The following is a 19945-nucleotide window of genomic DNA, read 5'->3' as shown; positions in this document are numbered from 1 at the left end:
CCCTCTTTACCACATTAATGCTTTCTGTTCTACCCAACCTCACCCTCCCCCCCAAATAAAAGTGAAAAAAATAGTCAAAGCTTTGTGTTCACAGTGGGCAGTATCTAAGCGCTGACAAACCAACCAACCAACCAACCAAACCATCCATCCAACCAACCAACCCAACTTCTGCTTCTATTTGAAAGTTTAGGTTTTCTTTTTAAAGCAAAATATATTTCCACGGACAGCGTGTGTGCTGGCTTGTGTCAACGCCTGCCTCAGGCATGGGCAGCCCCAACACACCCTACTCTTGATTCTCAATTGTATGAAACTTTGGCCATTTTCACCACTTAGGAAAGCTTTTTACTCAGAATAAACCAGAAACCTGTTCAATGCCAAGTTCAGAATATTCTCCTTGCGCCCATCCCAGCCCTGCTCTGACACAGGCTGGAAAGGCCATGTGTGGGCTCTGGGGTGGCACAGGGGCTCCCGAGGCAGGGTGGCCAGGCTTGTGGTAGGGCACGGTGCCAGGGGTGTCCCAGCAGGGCCGGGGGTCCCCACCTTAGGCCAGGGTGGCCAGCAGCGCTGGGGGATGGGTCCTAGCACTGCATGAGGAGGAGGCTACCTCGCACCGAGTGTCTCTAGAAACAGTTAGAAAAAATACGAGGAAATCAATTTATAAAACCTTTTAGTGGTGGGAAGGAGGAGGGGGAAGAAGAAAGAGAGAGAAATTGCACTATGACCAAGCAATATAATTAAAAAAAAAAAAAAGAAACATAATGAGACAAAACAAAAGGATTTCCAAAAGAGACCCTGTGGGATTGGACAGATAAAGCTAGTGTTAAATTGTTAACTTGGATCACACAGAATCAAAAACAAAACAAACAAAAAATTTCTATATGATACAGATAGAGTAACATACAACAGTTAAATGGCAAAAAATATATATATATATAGATTTCATAGAATTACAAACAAGATAAAATAATGGAAAACAAAAACTGTACAACTTTAGAATTTAAAAAATGTTCATCTCAAACACAGGGAGAAATACAAGAACTTTTGTTAAAAGAAAACAGTTTGTTAAAACAGCAAACTCTTTTTGTGTACTTGTTTCCATTTTTGACACCTTATGCTACAATTGGGTTCTGGTAGGAATATTAGATGGTACTCTCTTTAGTACTGTCTACTTAAAAAAACAATTAAAAAAGGAATTTGCACTGTGCATTAGCCTAGTTAGAAATATGTACAACAGCTCAGGATGTAGTCATTCATTGAACTAAACCCAAAACTCCATGAAAATAAAAGTGTCCTGCTAGAAAATGAACCCCATGTTCATCTCTCGAATGCTCCAGTCTCTCGCAGGGCTGACGAGTGGCTTCAGCACAGGGAGGAGAAGCCAGAGGCGATGGAAAGAACCTGCGTTCACGTCTTCGAAGTTCCTTTTTGAAGCAGGAGGATGATGAAGATGATGGGGAGAAGGCTCTTGCACTTCGGAGGAAACGAGGGGTGGGATGGGGGAAAGGAGATTGTTTCTGTTGACATTTGGCTACGGGAGTGAAACAGCATCTATTTGTCTCCAAAACCTACATTTTAGCAGCACAAAGTTTGCCTTTCAAAGTCCGGACCGTACGAGACGCATGCACGCGTCCGCGCATTCCACGAGTGGGGCATGGAGCGGGACGGGGACACCAGTGCCTGCCACGGGAGGGAACTTGGAAAGAGAAACCTGCCTTTTGGTGCACTGGGGTTTCGCTAAGAGTTGTCTCTCTGCTTGCAGAAGAAGCACAGATAACAACCTGGGTACTTTTTTTATTCTTTATTTAAACTTAGACTTGTTTGTTTAAATCAGAAACAAATTCTCAAGTAAAAAGAATCCTTTTTGCTCATTCTGCACCAGTGGTGAAAGGGTATGTCTTTGGATTTTATTTAAAGCATGAATTTTCTTTAGAGAAAAAAAAAAAAGTAACAAAAACTTCTCTTAAAAGAAGGAACAGAGTGCAGCCTAATTACACAAACAGAAACAAATGCTTATAGTTCAGGAACAGAGTCTTTGAAGCATTTACAAAATGAGGAAAAAAAGAAGGGAAGAAGAAGAAAAAAAAAGGAAAAATGGAAATTAAGAAAGAGATAAGTGCACAAGGGTAACAGACATAGGTAAATCGTATGTATACGCCTTAAAAAGTTTCAAACCCCCAACAAAAAATATTCTGCAAGGGATCCTACTGACCCCCCAAAACCCTTTGAACTTCTTTCTTTAGTTTTTATAAAATAATTATGCAACCACCCTCTAAGAAATGAAGGTAGCGACCATAAGTGGAAGATTACAGGATGGGGGAACGGACAGTAAAGGTACAAAGAGGAGAAAAGCTTAGGTGAGTCAATGGATTGCAATCTACCTGGCTAGGAATGAACAAGACAACATCAAATGAGAAGCCGTCAGCTGGACCATACAAAAGCTAAATGTACACAAAAGGGTTTTTTCTTTTAAATCTACCATACTGCTCAGTTCATTTCCAATGCAACAATCTACTCAACACCAAAAATGGTCATATCTATCATAAATACAGAAAGTCAGTTGTTTTAAAACTTATTTTTTAAGTTCAGAGTCTTCAACACTCTTTGTGTGGGTTTTTTCTCTGAAGAGTGGGAGTGCTTAACTCTTCCCCTTGAAATTCGCTTCAGCAGAAAAGCTACCCTTAAGATCCCCAAAAAAGCTAAAGCAGTTCACATTGTTTTTCTCTTGAATACTTTCTGCCCATTTTAAATAAACAACAATAACAACAAAAAACCCCCCCAGAAACAGCAAATCCCCAATAAACCCCCCCAAGATCCCCCAAGAACAAACAAACCAACAAAAAAGAGAAAGAGAAAAATAAAAATAAAAATAAAAAGGAAAAGAAAAAAAAAATCCTCTTCTGGAACAAAAACAAAATGAAACAAAAAACCCCCAAAACAAACGAAAGAAATTATATATATATATAAAACAATGATTCTGAAAACAGAACAAAGTGTGAGCGATTGACCTGAGAATAAAAAGACATTACATTTCTTTTTTTCTTTTAGCAAGCCATTGGTATCTGAATGCTAAGATAGCAAGAAATTTAAAACTGTAACAAGGTGGGCTGCTTTCCCATACAGTGCGTGCCGGCCTCTGCTGTGCTATCGACGTGGGGCGGTTGAAAAGGGGCAATATACAAGGGACTCAAGCTCCGAAGACAGTGAGGAGACAGCACAGGCTTTTGTCTCCCAGACCAACAGTACCTTCGAAAGGACAAATGTAACAGATTTTTTTTTCTTCTTTTTTTTTTTTTTTTTTTTTTTTGTAGTTTTATTTTAGTAAAAGGAAAGGAAAAAAAGAAATGTAAAACCCACCGGCATCGTTATATGGGAAAACAACCCACGCTTTTTCTTTTTTTCTTTTTTCTTTTTTTTGGTTAGAAGCTTTGGAATTGCAGTTAGTCTATTTTTGAAATTGGTTTGTTATTAACTTTTTTTTTTTCATTTAAATTCATTTTCATTGTTCATCTTCAAAGCTTACAATCTGAAGGTGTCCATTCCTACACTAGCTAGACCACTGTCCTTAGGGCAGCCGGGGTCCCGGGGCCCCTCCGCCGGGCTCGCCGGTCCATCTGACTTTTGGCTAAGATCCGTGTCAGACTCCTCCGAATAGTCGTCTGTTGGCATCGAGGGCTGAACCCCTGAGGTGCTGCATGAACTTGAGGTAACCGTTGAAGATGAGGAGAGAGGAGGGAAAGGCGGCGGCGGTGGCTTCCCCGGTGGGGCGCGGGGGGCTGCCGGGGGCCAGGGCTTTCTGGCGGCGTGGGGGGAAGCCGGGGGGGCCCGGGGGGGCGGGGGGCTGTCATTTGAGTGAGCGGCCGACTGCGAGGTAGATGCGGTGCTGGGGTCGGGGGGGCAGGCAGAGTGAGGTAATAGACTGGGGTGCTCTTTGGCGTTTCTTGCTGCTCTGGTGATTGTTCGGTGTTTGTGCGGGGCTGACTCGAGATGCTGACTGAGGGCTTCGTCCCCACACACCGTGCTCTCGCACGCCACGCACTGGTACGAGCCGCTGCCCTGGCTGCTGCCGGTGGGCACGTGAAGCACCATCTCTTGCAGGTTCGCCATGGACTGGCCGAAGAAGCAGAGGGACTTCAGGTGGTCGCTGGCCGCCTCCTGGTCGCTGAAGCCCGCCTGGCACTTGCGGCAGACCAGCTTGTACTGCACCTTCGGGACAATGAAGGGGTCGCAGAGGGAGTCTGCGCCCTTGCCTTCTGCTTCGGGCTCTTCTTGGGGTTTGGGCAGGAGGGGGGACACCTCGCGGGGTGCGTTCTTTTGCTCTTCTTGCTTGGGGGGTTCTTTGGCAGGGTCTTTGTCCGGGGTGGCAGCCCCCGCGGGGACGGGGGTTTGGCTTCCTTTGGGCTGCTGCACTTTCTGCTGCTGCTGCTGCTGCTGCTGCTGCTGCTGCGCCTGCCGTTGCTGTTGCTGCTGCTGCTGCAATGCCTCCTGCAGACTCTGCTGGTATTGCTGGTACTGCTGCAGCAGGGAGCCGGGGGACAGCCCCAGCAGTGCCTGTGACAGCGCTGGGCTGTATGGGAAGAGCCCCTCCATCCCGTACATGGGCTGCAGGTACCCGCTCTGCAGGGTGCCAGGGATCTGCGGGGCATAGTAGGGGGAAAAGCCGGGGACGAAGTAAGGAAGGAACTGGCTCGTTAGCAAGGTGGTGGGGTCTGAATTCAGGGCGGCCTGCAGCGCCTGGAGCTGGGTGGGCTCCACGGCGTACTCCATGGTGGGTAGTGGGGCTGAAAGGGCACCCACCGCTGCCTCCCCCTTCTCCTTCTTGGGCCCTGGCAGGGGCTCCGCCTTCCCCTTGGGTGCCTTCTCCTTCTCTTTTGCCTTCTCACTCTCCTTCTCCTTACGCTGTGGCTGGGGTGTCTGCTGCGGCTGCGGCGTCGTTGCTGGCGGCTGCTGCGGGGCCACGGCTGCGGTGGCTTGTGCCGGGGTGAGCGAGCTCAGTGTGGCCGGCGGCTGCTTATTTGGTAATCCAGAGGTCGGGAGGCCAGGCGAAGGGACGCTTGTGCTGGGCAGACCCATCAGGTTGGGTTTGGGAGAAGTTAAAGCTGCAAGGAGGAGAGAGAGGCAAGCAGTCACTTGGTGCTGGGCAGGCAGAAAGCACAAGGTGTGACAACCACTCCTCTCCCCACTCTCCCAGGCCCTGTGCCGTGGGGATGTGCTTGTCAGTCCTCATCACCAGCAGCATCCCACCAGCGACCCGGTATGCTCAGCAGAGCTGCTGCTTTACTGACCCCTCTGCAATTCCCAAATGATTAATAGCTGATGTCACGGATGGGTGCTTTTCCTACATCTGCAGTAACTGGTCCCTTGGCCAAAGAACTCCAGCAAGAAGGTATGACACTGGATGCCACAACACTAGATACTGTCAATCTCATTACAATCTTCACAGATTAAAAAACCCTGCTCGCAGCAACTGGAGAGGTCCAAACAGACTAAATCTAAGTTATTTTGTCCTTATAAGGATGATGCTCACCAATCCACAAACCTCTGATGCAACCCCATCCTTCTTTCCAGTGTAAGAGGCTTTGGGTGCTCAGCTTCTGGATAATTATCTCAAAGTTTGTGTGGTATTCGGACAAACCCCAGGGCATGAACACTGTGTTTGGGTGGAATTAAAAGGGTCACGATGCTTCCTCACAAAGGAGATGGATTAAGTGTGGGTGTGAAGTCCACCCATTTTCTCAACAGCAAAAACAGGAAGGGAAGCATGCCAGCAGGGCCATCGCTGTGAACAGGGCAGGCAGTGATTCCTGGCAGGGAAATTGAGCTGCTACGGGGCTCCTTCGCCCTGCAAAGGCAGTGTAAAGGGACTCAAACACAGCTAGGGGCTGGGGCCAACAGTCTTCAGGGGCTGGCCTGTTGCAGGACCCACCAGAGGGCTGGGAGCAGGGCGGCCAAGAGCCAAGAGCTCAGCCATGGCTGATGCAAAGCCCATCAGAAACCTGCATCTGCTCCAGATGCAGTATCAAGACAACAGTGATTTGTGACGGTATGAAGTGTATGAAGTGAGCCTCCACACAGCAGCCTTGTAGATTTCAGATAAGGGCATATTACGGATAGATGCCATTGAAACTGATGTACCCTAGCTGAACGCTCCCCAAAAGGTTCAAGTGTGGGAGCAGCAGCTAATTCATAACATTCCTGGATGCACAGCCTTATCTGCTTCGACAGGCTTTGAGCCGAGATGGCCTGACCTTTGGAGCTTTATCTAAAGGCCACAAACAGTCTGTTTGACTTTCTAAATAGCTTAGTCCTGTCGAGGCAGTCACTGATTGCTTTTAACATTCATAGTACGTAGCCCCGTCTCCCCAGGACACATACCGGTCTTTGGAGGAAAACAAAAGCAACAATATAGATTGAAGTGCAAAAAAGTAATTTTAGATCTTGTTACAAATTTGGGGTACGAAGTAAACAGCACAGAGCTGTCTATGATAGGCTGACAATACAATTTGCCAAAGAGATTCTCTTCGCCTAGTTCTGGCTTCTGAAACAAGACCTTAGGCAATAACAGAAGTATCACATGAAGAAGTCCTGGCATTGAAAGATGCCCTTGGGATGTGTAGCTAGGATTAGACTAAAGAAGCAAAAATGGGCAGCAGCCCCAAACAGAAGAATTTCTAACAGCAACTGTTTTTAAAAATGGTTTAATTACAATGACCTATCCCTCAACTGTAGTCAAGAATAATTTTACTTTGCTTTGGGGGTCGTGGGAAGACTTGTATAACTATGTGAAAAGCCTCACAGAGGCCCTAACTCCCAGCAGAAAGCTTTTTCAGAGCCCCCAAAATACAGTGAAATTTAACTGTTCTTCATTTGTCAACCAAAGATACTTCAGAGACATGCAGCAATGGAGAAAAAGGTGAACACAGCCAGCTCTAAGGGGACAGAAAGACATCCGTTTTGACTCATGGGTTTCTGGTGCTCTGTTTAGGGTGTTACACCTGAAGTGTGTTACACCACAGACACACTTCAGGTGGTAGTGATGTGATTTACAGTGAGCAGCTCAGTAGCCAGTCCTGCTGTGAATGCCAGATGAGCTGCTCAAGCTCCATGTAGCTGCTCACACTGGCTACTATCCTTTTGTCTAAGTCTTTGATTTGCTTATCTGAAGATTTACCTCCTGGATGACAAAAGAAGATGGCTATTTTATTAACATGATACAACCATGTTACCTGGCAACATCTGCACTGAATTTTTCAATCTGTTGAAAAAGGAACTTCAGAGTCAGGCTGCTGAATAAAAGCGTAAGAAAGTCTTTTAGGAGACTGAGTTTCCGATTAAGGAGCCAGGAAGATGCTCAGATCCTATTTAGGCTACACACTATGGATTACAACTCATCATTAGCCAATCAGTTCAGTACAATAAGAGAAAGTTATCATTTCAGCAAACATGATTTTTAAGAATATGCAAAGACAGGCTGCTTTATCAAGCAAAAAAAGAACAAAAAGGAATGTTAATCAGACTTTTTACTTTTTGATAAAAGTCAGCTCAGTCCCACATCTGTATCAGAGACTGTTAAAATCACGTCCTCGATTTCCATTCTTAAACCAGGTGTTTCTCTTGAAGCCACCAATACCTTTCCTCCTGTTTCCGAACCTGGAGAACCCTTGTTCTTGAGAACTCTTGTACCATTATTATTTCTATTAAAGGCAGACCTGTACAGCTGCAGAGCAGAAAACAAGGATGCACAGTGGCATCTGGTGTAACTGCACCAGGCGTTATGGTGCCACAGGCTTTCCAACCCGAGACAGACTAAGCCTGTTCTGGAGACAAGACACTGGACTCAGTTCTTGGTATATCTCTGTAAATGTAAATCAGCCCTGGTGAAAGTTAACTTGAAAAAGGATCATCAGAAGTAACGGGGAAGTCTTCCAAGTGAAAGTAAGCCTCAGAGAGAACATCAATTACTGTTACAAGTGGAATTCAGACACAGGCATGTCCCTGGGATGCCATCGATGTAGCAGGCGGTAAACAAGGCTCTTGGATCATGTTTTCTAGGCCACTGCTAGTCTAGTGAGCAGTATCTTCCACCACCAGTGTTTGCGACAAATCTTACACACTCCACGTATTCACCAGGTACACAGAAAAGGTACATCCTCAAAAAAACAAAGTCCATTATCTGGGATTAGGCCACCCAAAGGACTCTGACAAATTTTATTTTTATGAAGTATTGTTGAAAAAATGTTACTAAAATACAAAGTAGATATGACCCATGACTACACCACTGTTTGTTAAGAAGGTACTTTCAGGTTTTATCCAGCCATGACTCAGAAACCAACCCACGGCTGCACTGGGATTAGTCCTGGAGGTCACCATAAGGATATTACATTAAGATGCTCCAGGAGTCTGTCACCAGTGCTACCAGGCACATCACACTTTTGCCTAGAAACAGTTCACAGTTAGTGGAAATTTGGGATGGCACTACATAAACTGAATTTAATAGCAAAATGAAAGGTATAATGAACAATGCATTCAGCACATTAGCCCTTTTCCTGTTCCATTTGATAAAGCCTTTATTCTTCATTTTTTCAAAGGTGCTTCAGCATTTTTAGTCTGTGCTAAGGAAAAAGAGATATACAAAATGTCTACATCTTGTTCTATTTCAGACTTGGCTAGAAAACCCAAATTCAGGAATTAAAAGATAAAATACCTATTGCTCATTTGATGTCAAATCTACTCCACTAAAGGGCCAGGTATCAGCCATTCCTCAAGAGAACGTCTGCTTGTGCTAAAGATGTGTCAAGTTAAGCTGTGTCTCTGAGCAGTGTGATAATATCCATACCCACCTGTGTTGGATGGAGTGAAGCCTGGTAAGGATGGGCTGTTGAGGCCTGGGAGTAAGACTGGAGGGATGCCCTGTAGTGCTGGGTATGCAGCAGGAAGGTTAAGAGCTTGCAGAGGGGTGTTATCAAACATGCCCTGCTGTTGAGCTGCCAGACCAAGAACCTCATTGGCTTTTTTGATCCGGTCCAGCTCCTGTTGAGCCATCAACTGACGTACAGTAGCTGGGTCAAAATACTCCTTTTCCTTATCCAACTGGCTTCCAATGGTTTCTTTAACTTTGGAGATATGCTGTTGAGAGAAGATATGGTCACGTACAGACAGTCGAGCGCTGTACTTGATGCCACACAAAGTGCACTCTGTTTTGGGTCCCTCGTAACTTGTTTGGTTTATACCAAAATGCTTGGCCATGCTGAGTTTGGACTTCTTCTCCTTTGCTCTAGCATTCTGGAACCAGACCTGAACAACTCTCTTTGGCAGTCCAATGTCATTGCCCAGGACCTCACACTCCAGCATGGTAGGTGTCCTGTAGTCATTAAAGCATGACTTAAGAACTTTTAGCTGGAGATTAGTCATCTGAGTGCGAAAGCGTTTCTGCCCAGGCCGATCACCACTCTCTCCAGACTTGCTGGCTGAACCACTTGCACCAGGGTTGGGTGAGCAGGGGTCTGCAAGGCTGGATGTTTCACTATAGTCCACAGTACCTTCATTATCATACTCCTTGCTGTAAAAGCTGGGAGCTGGGCTGACCAGGCCAGAAGACAGACGATCTTCATATTCAGACATTGCTATCATGGCAGCTTTTGTGAGACCTTCACTGGGTCCCGATGTTGATTTGGTTTCGGTTGCAATCCCTGTGGCACTATCATTGTCTGCATTCCCTTCATCTCCTGTTGTAGTGTCTGTGATTGCAGTGTTGACAGAAGAGCAGTCATCATTGTCCAGCTTTGTTTGGTCAAAGCTCAGATTGACTGAGGACATGGAGGGACTCTCAAAGTCTTCCATCCCTTCAACCTTAATGGAGGATGGACTCAGCAGAGTTCGAGGTGACAGTTCCATGCTCTTGTTCACTGGGGAGAGAGGAACAGTATGTCCATCACTGCTTGTTGGTGGCATGTGGGAAAAGCTTCCTCCATCAAAGATATCTCCCTTCATTTGCAGTCCCCCATCACAATCCAAGAGCATAGCAGACAATGTCAAGTTGTACCCAGCTCTCTTGGCCTCATGCCAGTGACGGGATCGGATATGAGCTTCCAGAGCTGTCTTTGCTTTAAAGAGAGCTCGGCAGAAGGGACACCGTCTATGGGCTTGGGCAGGCCCTACGGCTCTGAACTGCCCCTTCCTTTCCCGTGCACGCGTGTTCTGAAACCAAACTTGAACCACGCGTTTCTTCAAGCCCACTTCATGAGCAATGTGATCCAACATTTTCCGCGTTGGGTTGGAGTCGAGCAAGTATTTCTGATAAAGAATTTCCAGCTGCTCTGGGGTAATCGTAGTCCTTAGACGTTTATCCCTTTGTGGTTCTTCTCCTCCAGTCCCACTGTCATTTTCTCCAGGACTTGCACTGGCCTTTTCTTCCAGCTTTCTCTTCAGTGTGTTCATTGTGGATGTTGGAGTTGATGGTGAAGTGGCTGAGCTTGCTGGAATTTGTGGTAATGCCCCAGATAGCAGCTGGCTTGCAAGTAGTGGATTACTGGGATCAAAAAGCATGAACGGCATATCCAGGGTTCTGTCCAGGAATGGGGGGTGGATAAACTGGTTCTGTGCGCTCAGAAAATGAAGTTGCTGATGCTCCTGCCAATGCTCAAATGAAGGAAATGCCAGCTTACACTGGTCACACTGGTATGGGATTAGCTGAGGAGGTAGGTTTGCCAGCTGTTGAGGGGTGGATGTATGAATGGGTTTGAGGGAGAGATGCGAGAGCTGAGATGGACTTGGGCTTGACTGTGACAAGGAGCACTGAGGGGGCTGAGGAGGGGGAGGTGGCTGTTGCAATGAAGAAGGGGAGGATAACTGTGAAATCTTTTGGTGTGCTGAACTTGTCTTTTGTTCTCCTTGGTCCTGTTGCTGTTGAGACTCTTGCTTTGGTTGCACTTGCTTCTCTTGAGTTTGGTTTTGCTGTGTACTTGGAGGTTCAGGCTGCTTTGGTTTCTCTTCTGTAGCTTCTACTTTAGAACTATAGGTGGAGGAATCATCTGCCTCTGCTGTGAGCTGCAGAAAAGCTGAGGAGGTTGCATTGGCTGAAGATGTAGGTGTGCTGTAAGCTTGTGAGGGCATTGGTGTGCTGCAGGAGGAACTGGTTGGAGTTAAGAGCTCCATTGCATCCATAGAGTCTTCATTCTGGCTATCATCCTGTCCATCCTCATCCTCGTCTTTGTAACAAAGCTTTTTCTGGTGTTTAATGAGATCAAAAATGCGCTGAAATACGAGACTGCACTTTTTGCACTGGTAGTTCAAGTTGCTTGTTCTAATATACCTGTCATTTGTAAGCTCCCGTCGTTCCCCATCTTTGCCTTCTCCCTGATTCTCATAGTTTTTCCTAGCCTTCTGACGGGCATTCTGAAACCACACCACTATAACACGTGTTGGGAGGTTCAGCAAGTTAGAAAGCTGCTCAAATTCATCATCCTTTGGATAAGCATTGGCATCAAAGAAGTCCTGCAGGACTCTGAGCTGGTAGTCAGTAAAGCGTGTCCGGGAGGACCGCTTGCTTCCCCAGTACTCCTGCTTTTGAGGTTCTGGAGAAGGAGGCCGTGAGTCTATCTTCAGTTCTTCTAGGCTGGTAATGGGAGGATTACTGAAATTGTATGGGGAATCCTTGTTGCGCTGGCGTTCTTTGAAAAGAGTGTTTCTGAACCAGTGCTTGATCACTTTCTGGGGCAGTCCAGATTTGTCCGCCATCTCTTTGATCTGTTCCTCACTCGGGGAATTGTTAATATCGAAATACTGCCGAAGGACTCTGAGTTGGTCGTCGGTGATCCGCGTCCGTGGCCTCTTGTTCTGCTGCTGCTGGAGAAGGCTAGGGTTGAGCTGATGCTGGTACAACTGGGCCAAGTCGGCAGGCAGAGGGTCTACAGGACCCAGCTGGGGTGGCAGCTGCGCAGGTAACGTCTGTAGTGGCATGGTTTGCATCATCAGTGGTGAAAAGATGGGGAGCTCCATTGGCATGGAGAGCTGGGTGAGCGGCACAGATGTCTGGGCTGGTGCGATCGTAGGAGAGGTAATCGGTGGGGCAGACGTAGGGATGGTAGGAGTTGAAGCCGGCTGAGGAGGTGCTGGAGGAAGTGGAGGTGGTGGCGGAGGAGGTGGTGGTGGTGGCTCTGGGGTCTGAGGCCGCAGTGGGTACAGTTTGTCATAGTGTTCTCTGTATTGTTTGGCAAATCTCTCTAACTGCTTGAAGGGAAAGTAATGTTGGTGAACATGCTCTTGGTGGCTCTTCAGGATGAGGATGTTTGAAAAGAACTTGCCACATGTGTCACACTCGAGCTTTTCCAAGTTCTCACCTTGCTCTGTCTTCCCATTTTTCTTCTGCACCTTCTGCTTGTTCTCATTATACTGAATGACAAGCTCAAAGCCAAAGTTTTCCAGCAAGGCTTTTGTGGCATTCCCTCTTGCATCAGAGGCAATGCGTGGCGGCAGTAAGGAAGGCTCTGAACTACTGCCTGGTACAAAGTCCTTCTTTTCTTTGGGCTTTAAGTTATCAGGTAGAGACTCTTTAGATGCTACACTACTGTCTCCCCTCTCTGCACTTTCCCTTTCCCTTGGGGTTTCTTTTTCTTTCTCCTTCAGTACGGATTTATTCTTCTTCTCAGGGTGCTGGCTCTTCTGTATAAGGACGGAGTGAGGTTGTGACAAGGAGAGCTGGCCTTGCTGCTGCTGTAAGAGCTGTGGATGGCTCTGCTGAGGGATCTGAACTTGAGCCTTCAGGTCCTCCAGCAAACTCTGACCTGTACCAGTCAATGTCAGCGCACCACTGGTGACAGGCAAACTAACTTCTGGATTGAGCTGGAACTCGGCACTAGGGATGTAGAAAGGAAACAAAAGATGCTGCTGCTGCTGAAGCTGCAGAAGGGTCTCAGTGGTCATTGGAAAGTGCGGCAAAAGTGCTGGGTTGAAGAGCTGGGACTGCAGAAGAGCAGCCTGCTGCTGCAGTTCTTGTTGCAGATGGGCCTGGACTTGGGCCTGGGCCTGGGCCAGGGTTTGAGCTTGCTGCTGCTGCTGCTGCTGCTGCTGCTGCTGCTGCTGCTGTCTCGATGCAATCATGTCTGCCAACTTCTTTCGGTTTACCTCTTTGGGCTCCGAAGCAGAGGAGCTACTAGCGCTTACAGGGTTACCTAATGTAGGAATTCCCATGTTGTCACTGGCTACCTGGTTGAGCAGGCTGGGAATGGGAACTGGGCCCGAATTACTTGTGTTGGTGGCTGTAAAAGTATTACTGTTGGTAGCGTTCACTGGACTTGGTGTGGATGAACCCAAAGAAAGACTGCTGCTACTGCTGCTGCCAGCTCCATTACTGCTGCCGCTGCCCCCAGCCGCTTCCAGTTTGGCAGCGCGAGCCTTGGTTTGGTGCAGGACAGACCTCATATGGATCTCCAAGGTTGAGCTCTGACTGTAGGCCACGTTGCAGGTGTTACACTTAAAAGGCTTGTTGTCTGGGCTGCTGGTCGGTTCAGGCTGCCCTGTAGCAGACTCTTGGAGGGCTCTTTTCAGTTTATGCAGGTGAGAAACTGAATTGTAATGGACCAGGAGAATGTTCTTTTGTGTGAAAGACTCCTTGCAGACTGTGCACTTGTATGGGCGAGACGGATCTAGGAATTTCTCCATAGTGAAGTTAGGGCCCTTTCTGAAGGGTAAGGCCCTTTTTGGTTCTGAGCCAGAGTCCTCTTGCACTGACCCTGAATCACTACCTGTTGGACTCTGCTTATCTTCCAAGTCGCTCTCCTCCTCCTTATCTTCCTCAACTATGATAGTGTGATCTTCTGCAAGCGAAGGATCACCCATCGCAAGGAGGTCTCCATTGACCAAGAGACCACCATAGAGCTGCTGAATGTCAGCCTCACTCAGCTCCAGATGGCTGGTTTCCAGGTGCTTCTTCAGGGCCTGGAAGGTTCGGAAGCTGCGTTGGCAGAGGCAGCACATGGTGGCTGCCCGGATGACATGGTACTGGGAATGAAGCTGCAGCTTCTCAATGGTTTTGAAAGCCAGGCTGCACTGGTTACAGCGGTACTTGTAGACGTGGCGATCGGACACCGGCAGCTGAGGCCGCTTTGCATGGACCTCATTGAAGTGTGTCTGCAGGGCTGCCGAGCTCTTGAACACCTGGTTGCAGCCTTTCTTCCAACAGAGGAAGCTGGAGTCCTCCCTGGCAGAGCTTGGATCGGCCAGAACCGGCTTGGGATCTCCGGTGTGCTCTGTGCTGTCCAATGGCAGAAGACCCTTTCCTGAGTCCTCAGGGATCTCTGTGAAAACAGAACGAGAGCAAACCTGACAATTACACCAGCACAGAGGGGCAGATCAATGCCCTCTTTTTGTCCTTAATAAGTCCATGTTTTTTCTCTGCAATACGATAGGTATTTCTAACACTTCTCTATCTTCATTCATTTATTTTAATAACAGCCCATTATCATCATCATGGCCCATTGCAAAAACCTACACAATTTACTTTGCTTCGCCCACTATGAATATGTGGAAATTGTTCACACACACACACATTTTCTTAGTGAATTTATCACCTTTAATGCTTCCTTTTAAGTGAAGGACATTCAGCCACCTGTGCATGTTTGCTGTTTTGCTTTGATGTTCTGCCTATTTTCCAATAAGAAAGTTCATCAGACTGAATGCAGTATTTGGGTCTTGGAACTTCCAAAGCTAGAAACAATAGGAATGAAATGTGGGTCCTTCTGGCAGCAGCTCAAAATGTGCTGTCTGAGGGAAGATGGGAGAAGAAGGAACAACCACTCAGTGCACTGCCACTTACCCAGGCTCTAAGAGCACAGTCCTGCTGGAGAAAACTCTGATATAGGTAGAGGCCAAAAAAAGATCCCCTTGCCCAGGACAGCATTAACTACCCTGGATGTGCCAGTGCTGCCTCACCAGCATCACTGCCTCAGAGCTGTCTGTCTGAAAGGAAATGACACCGTGTTCATTCCCTGATTCCTTACAGACCTTCCAGGAGGGCACAGAAGGAAGACAGGCACTGCTCCCCTGCCAAGTCCGACACCAGACTCTTCTCCCCATGCAGAGCTATGTTCTTGGGATGCTCTCATATCACACAACAAAGCCAGGACTAAATAGGCATGGATTTACAGCCATGCTTACATAACGCAGCATGGCAATGAAAAAGGCTGAGATTTGGCTGGAGAAGGACTTCAGCAGTTCAAAGCTCCTCAGACAGTATGCCCAGAGACTGTACTGAGCTGTGATGGCAGCGGAGCAGGTACAGCAGATACAGCAGCACAGTCTCCAGCCAGCAGCTGACACCTTTGGCATTTCTATTTGGATCCCCTCAGCCCTCCACCACCTCTGCTCTTCACCACTCACATCTGGTCCTTCCTTTGCAAGGATTCAACACCACTTCTATATGAATGGCCACACTGGTGACCTGTGTTCCTCAGCTCTGAGCTGCCCTGCCATGGGAACTCCTGGGGCACCAGACTGTTTGTGGCACAGATGAAGGGAGACGGCCCTGCTGGGAACTGTCCCACTGCAGTTTTCAGGAGACAGCTGGGCATATGAAGTTCATCCATGTGAAGGCGTCCCCAGATACAAGCCCTGATCAGGTGATGGAAGCTGAGGGAGTGGTGGCACTCATGGACCTCAGTGATCAGCACTCACCATGCTGCTTCCCCAGCTCCTCCGCAGCGGAGTTCCCATCTTTTTCTGGAGTGGCTGCTGGGAGAAACATACTGCTAGGCATCATCACCTCAGGTGTTGTCACCTGGAGAAAGGGAAGAAAGGATGTGGGGAGAAGAGAAACACAGGAAAATATTTTACACATCTTCAGTGGCAAAATTAGACACCACAATTGTAAAGTCAGAGGCGTCACTTTTCATGGCTCACTGAAGACTCACATTTATTAGACAAAGCTCCCATCAGTCAAAAGTGTTTCTACAGTTACATTCTGGACATAATTAGCAGTGCACACTTGAAGAATAATCTTATTATTAATATTTTTCCTTTATGTAGAATTCAGACTTTGATCACTGACAATGTTTTGTCATGGGCTGTGAAACTTCTTGTGCAACCAATTAGGTAGATAAGTTGAAAGGCCCACCTTAAGCTGCTGAAAACATAATAAGGCCCCTAATTAAATCATACCTCGTAAAGTACACTGTAATCTTGAACTAGGGAGCATTGCAGCACTGTTTTCAAAGTGTATCCATGCAGGAAAAGGAGGGGCATGAGAAAGAAAAGTACAAATAAGGAGAGAGGTGACAAAGGAAAGGATGAATAAGAAAAGACTAAAAAGAAAGCAAACTGTCTGCAAACTGCAAAGCTTTTGGTAACCTGTTCCTTGCTCTGACTGATGTGCTCCCTTCACCTCTCTTCAGGTGTTTGTCTATAACCTGCACCACCGTAACCAGCACAGTGCTTGAACATCAACAGTTTCAAAGAGCTGGAGAGTGCTTCAACTGGAGATGCTCTTTGAAAGAGTCAAATGCACATGCTCATCTTCTTCTGGAAAACTGTTTCTTTGGGTGTACCCAGTCACACACAGAACATACAAAATACCTCACCAGCAATTTGCACATGGTTGGCACTGGACACAAGACAGTATGTAACCTTCTGAACATCCAGACCAGTACCTGGCACCACCTGAAAAGCTGCCCACAGCCCTTCTCCCAGAGCAGCAACTGCACAGACAGACCCACGCCACCATCACCATCTGCGCTGTATTCCAGTGCAGGTCTGTCAGCACTGGTTAGATGCCAGTGGCAAGTGAAGACATCTCTACAGCTTGGAGTGGCTGCATGCCTCACCCCACTGATGCTCAGGGAGCACTGTCCTTTCACCAGGGCTGTGGTACTTGAAGGAACAGGAACCAACACTGAGTTGCAATGCTTGTGGTGCTTCGGCTCCCAGCCTCTGGCTGCTGGGGAAGTAAGGCATAAATAAACCTTCCTAAATGGGTATGTACGCTAGCAAAACACATCACTCCATCCTTCTGTCAGAGGGCATTTGAACCTTGGACTACAGAAGAGAGTGAAGCTGTTACCTGCACATCGTTTACCTTGCTTTCTGCAAAGTCAAGGACCACAAGGCTCGGACTGAACCAAATGAGGTATTAGCAAATCTGTGGTGAAGCTGAAGGTAAACCTATGTGCAGGACATGAAATCTTCCTTATCTATACACGTGTCAAATCCAAGCAAACACAGACTAGACCTTGGCTTCATTAAGCGAACGGAAGCAAAACCAGTCCATGAAAAACCTCAGACACAGATGCTGGTGTAGAGGGGTTGCAGGCATCTGACCCCTGATGGGGAGGGGTGCTGAGCTCCCCTCTTTACTGGGGCAACTGGTGCACAGGGGTGAGCACTAGGTCTCACTGGTGCCTGCAGGAAGAGCAGCTGACCCTGATAAATCACTGGGAGGGAAGCTGAGCACACCATGTTCATTCCACCTTTTGCTCTAAGCGGGAGCATCTGATGGCTGTGGGTGGTGGGTTGGAAGACGTGAAAGGTCACCAGTTAATTCCTGGTAGCAGGGCTCGGAGGAGGGGGACGAGCAGGACGTAGAGGGGGGAAGGCGAGAGGGAGACGTCCCTCTCAGCTTTATCAGCAGGGAGAGCGCTTTCCTAGGATCTTTAGGAATTACAAAAAATAAATCAGGAGAAATTAAAAAAAACCCCAACAGAGTAGAAAAAGAATAAAATTATCTAACACCTCAGCTGCACATCATTATAGAAACTGTGGGCTTTTTATACGTATTACAGTAAGGCAGCCATCCCCACTACCACACTCAGTACGATGGATCAGTAATTGTTTTCATACACTTTAATTAGAAAAACTCAGATGGCTATGAATAATAATGGAAAAGAGAGACTTTTGCACTTGAAAGGTTGAAGTCAATCAAGTGTGAATGACGGCAAAAAAGAAAAAAAAAAGACACCAATTCATCAGGCCTCTGTTGTCTCGCCGTGTCTTTAATCATAATTCCTGATTGGGATTCAAGAAGGCAGTAAGCAGCGGTTCTTTGTCTGCCTTCACCTTCCGTCAATTAACTCTCCCCGAAATATAATCATCAACCTCACATGCTCCTCTGCATCTTAATCTGGGGCTCCAAACCAGTAAGTCCTGCCCTATATGTGTTTAAGTAATTACCTTTATCTACCTGCATCTCCATAGCCACAGTTCCCACCCTACTTCTACCCCTCCCTCCACAATAAAAAAGGGGGAAAAAAAAAAGGTGGAAAGAAGAAAAGAGGCTGTGGTGCCCCGAATTGCTACAGGCACAAAATCCCCAAAGGCAAACAGAGAAAAGCCTTTGAAAAAAGTACAGGAAACTAGAAATTCTGGATATGGATGTAGGGCAACTGCAGGCAGTCCAGCCATCCACAGAGAGCTGGCCCTCTGTGAAACCTTGAAAACAAGGCACTGGTCTTGCTTCAGCAACTAGATCACGTCAGTCCTCTATCCGCTAAGCACCATTCAGGCTTCTCCTCAAAGTGCTGCCCGTTCTATGCCATTGTTTAGGGCAGAACGACTCTGTGTCTTTATCCCCACAACCACCCTTAAGCACATAGCACAAATAGGAACAGTGACAAGAGGCTGCCGCACATCTCAATCGTTCTACATTTACAGTGGATTCTAGACTGCCTATTTTGAACCGTTTGTCCTTTTACACTTCAAACCCATCCACGGATACACCATTTCCTTGTACGTGCAGAAAATGTCTTGCACATCGTGGCTGTTTTTAATATAAACAAATGCTGTGAGTACCAGGGGACAGGAAGGTTTAGTAGACCACGGCCACCAGCAGATAAACAGGGAGCAGTGTTCTACAACATAGCATTTTCTACTTCACATGTATTTAAATGGCATTAACTGTTCTGGTGATAGAGGGGAACGTCTTTATCTTGAGCACAGCATGTGTCAGTGCATGCGGTTGTTCAGTGATCTCTACCTCCCTCTCACCTGAGCAGACAACACCTGGCATGAAATGCTGGCATTCTCCATCCCCCTGTTTCAGTGTCTCTTCAACGCGGTTTCCCAACGGCAACGTGTCAATCACTGTGAATTGTTATTAAAAAAACAGCCCTACAGATGCAAGTTCAACAAATGTGACTGCCTTCTTTTCCTCCTCCTGCACACACTCGTTTTGCTCTAAAATTAAACTGTATCCCCTTTGCAGTGAAAAGAGCAAAGGAGGGGGAAGTCTGTGCCAGAGATTGGCAGTCCCTCCTGTGCCCCACTTTGAAACATCTCCCCTTGGTCTGTACTGGAGATGGGGATGCTGGCTAGGCAACCTCCCTCTAGAGCAGACCACAGAGAAGCCGATTACCTGCCCTAGATGGGAAGTTATTGAGAAAAGCCTCTCTGTTTCCAAGGACCCTCCTTTTCTATGGAATTCAGATCCCCTTAAGGAGACAAAATTCCTTTATGATGACAAGATTCAGTGACACACATGGGCACCCCAATTTGGTGGCCATTTCTATACACAATGTGGTCCACTGACTGACTGTACAAAACACCCAAGGGCGGACATGCCATGTCCCCGGCTCCCCTTCCCCACAAGGACCCCAGCAGATCACACATGTCCTTACACCTACAGACCTGTCACCAGTCTGGAGAACAACCTTCAGGTCCACTCCTCACCTGAGACAACCTACAGCAGTGACATGTGTGGCTCCTGCCACTCCTGACTCTACCAGATCTTTAAGATGATGAACTGCAGAACTGTTATCAGCATTGGCTGGAGGCTCTGAGTTGAACCCCCTCCTGTGCTGGCCCTGGCGGCGTGACACAAGGATATTCCTGGCACGTTCAGTGAATTAATCTTGTACAGGGTGAATAGCCAGCTCCCCCTGTGCGCTCGATCTGCCTGCTCTGACCTTCCTCTGCACTGAGTGACCAAAGGTGTGGACAGTCTATGCAGTTCCTCTGGAAATGCCCC

The 19945-nt window shown here is 47.3% G+C and overlaps 1 protein-coding gene across 1 annotated transcript in view; it reads right to left on the bottom strand.

Moving 5' to 3' along the window:
• Positions 1-2944: 2944 nt before the first annotated feature.
• ZFHX3 (zinc finger homeobox 3) overlaps positions 2945-19945 on the bottom strand; it is a 153264-nt gene continuing 136263 nt past the window's right edge. Inside the window, exons 8-10 of the mRNA XM_061471762.1 lie at positions 15667-15769; positions 8838-14291; positions 2945-5096 (exon numbers count right to left, since the gene is read on the bottom strand). Of these exons, the coding sequence (XP_061327746.1) occupies positions 3517-5096; positions 8838-14291; positions 15667-15769 (7137 nt within the window). The 3' untranslated portion in view covers positions 2945-3516. The remainder of the gene's footprint in view (positions 5097-8837; positions 14292-15666; positions 15770-19945) is intronic.

Source organism: Pezoporus flaviventris, unplaced genomic scaffold, assembly GCF_033815535.1.
Source record: "Pezoporus flaviventris isolate CSIRO_AGI_PZ_B2104156 unplaced genomic scaffold, CSIRO_AGI_Pfla_v1 ptg000067l, whole genome shotgun sequence".
Taxonomy (NCBI): domain Eukaryota; kingdom Metazoa; phylum Chordata; class Aves; order Psittaciformes; family Psittacidae; genus Pezoporus; species Pezoporus flaviventris.
This window is presented reverse-complemented; position numbering and strand designations above follow the sequence as displayed.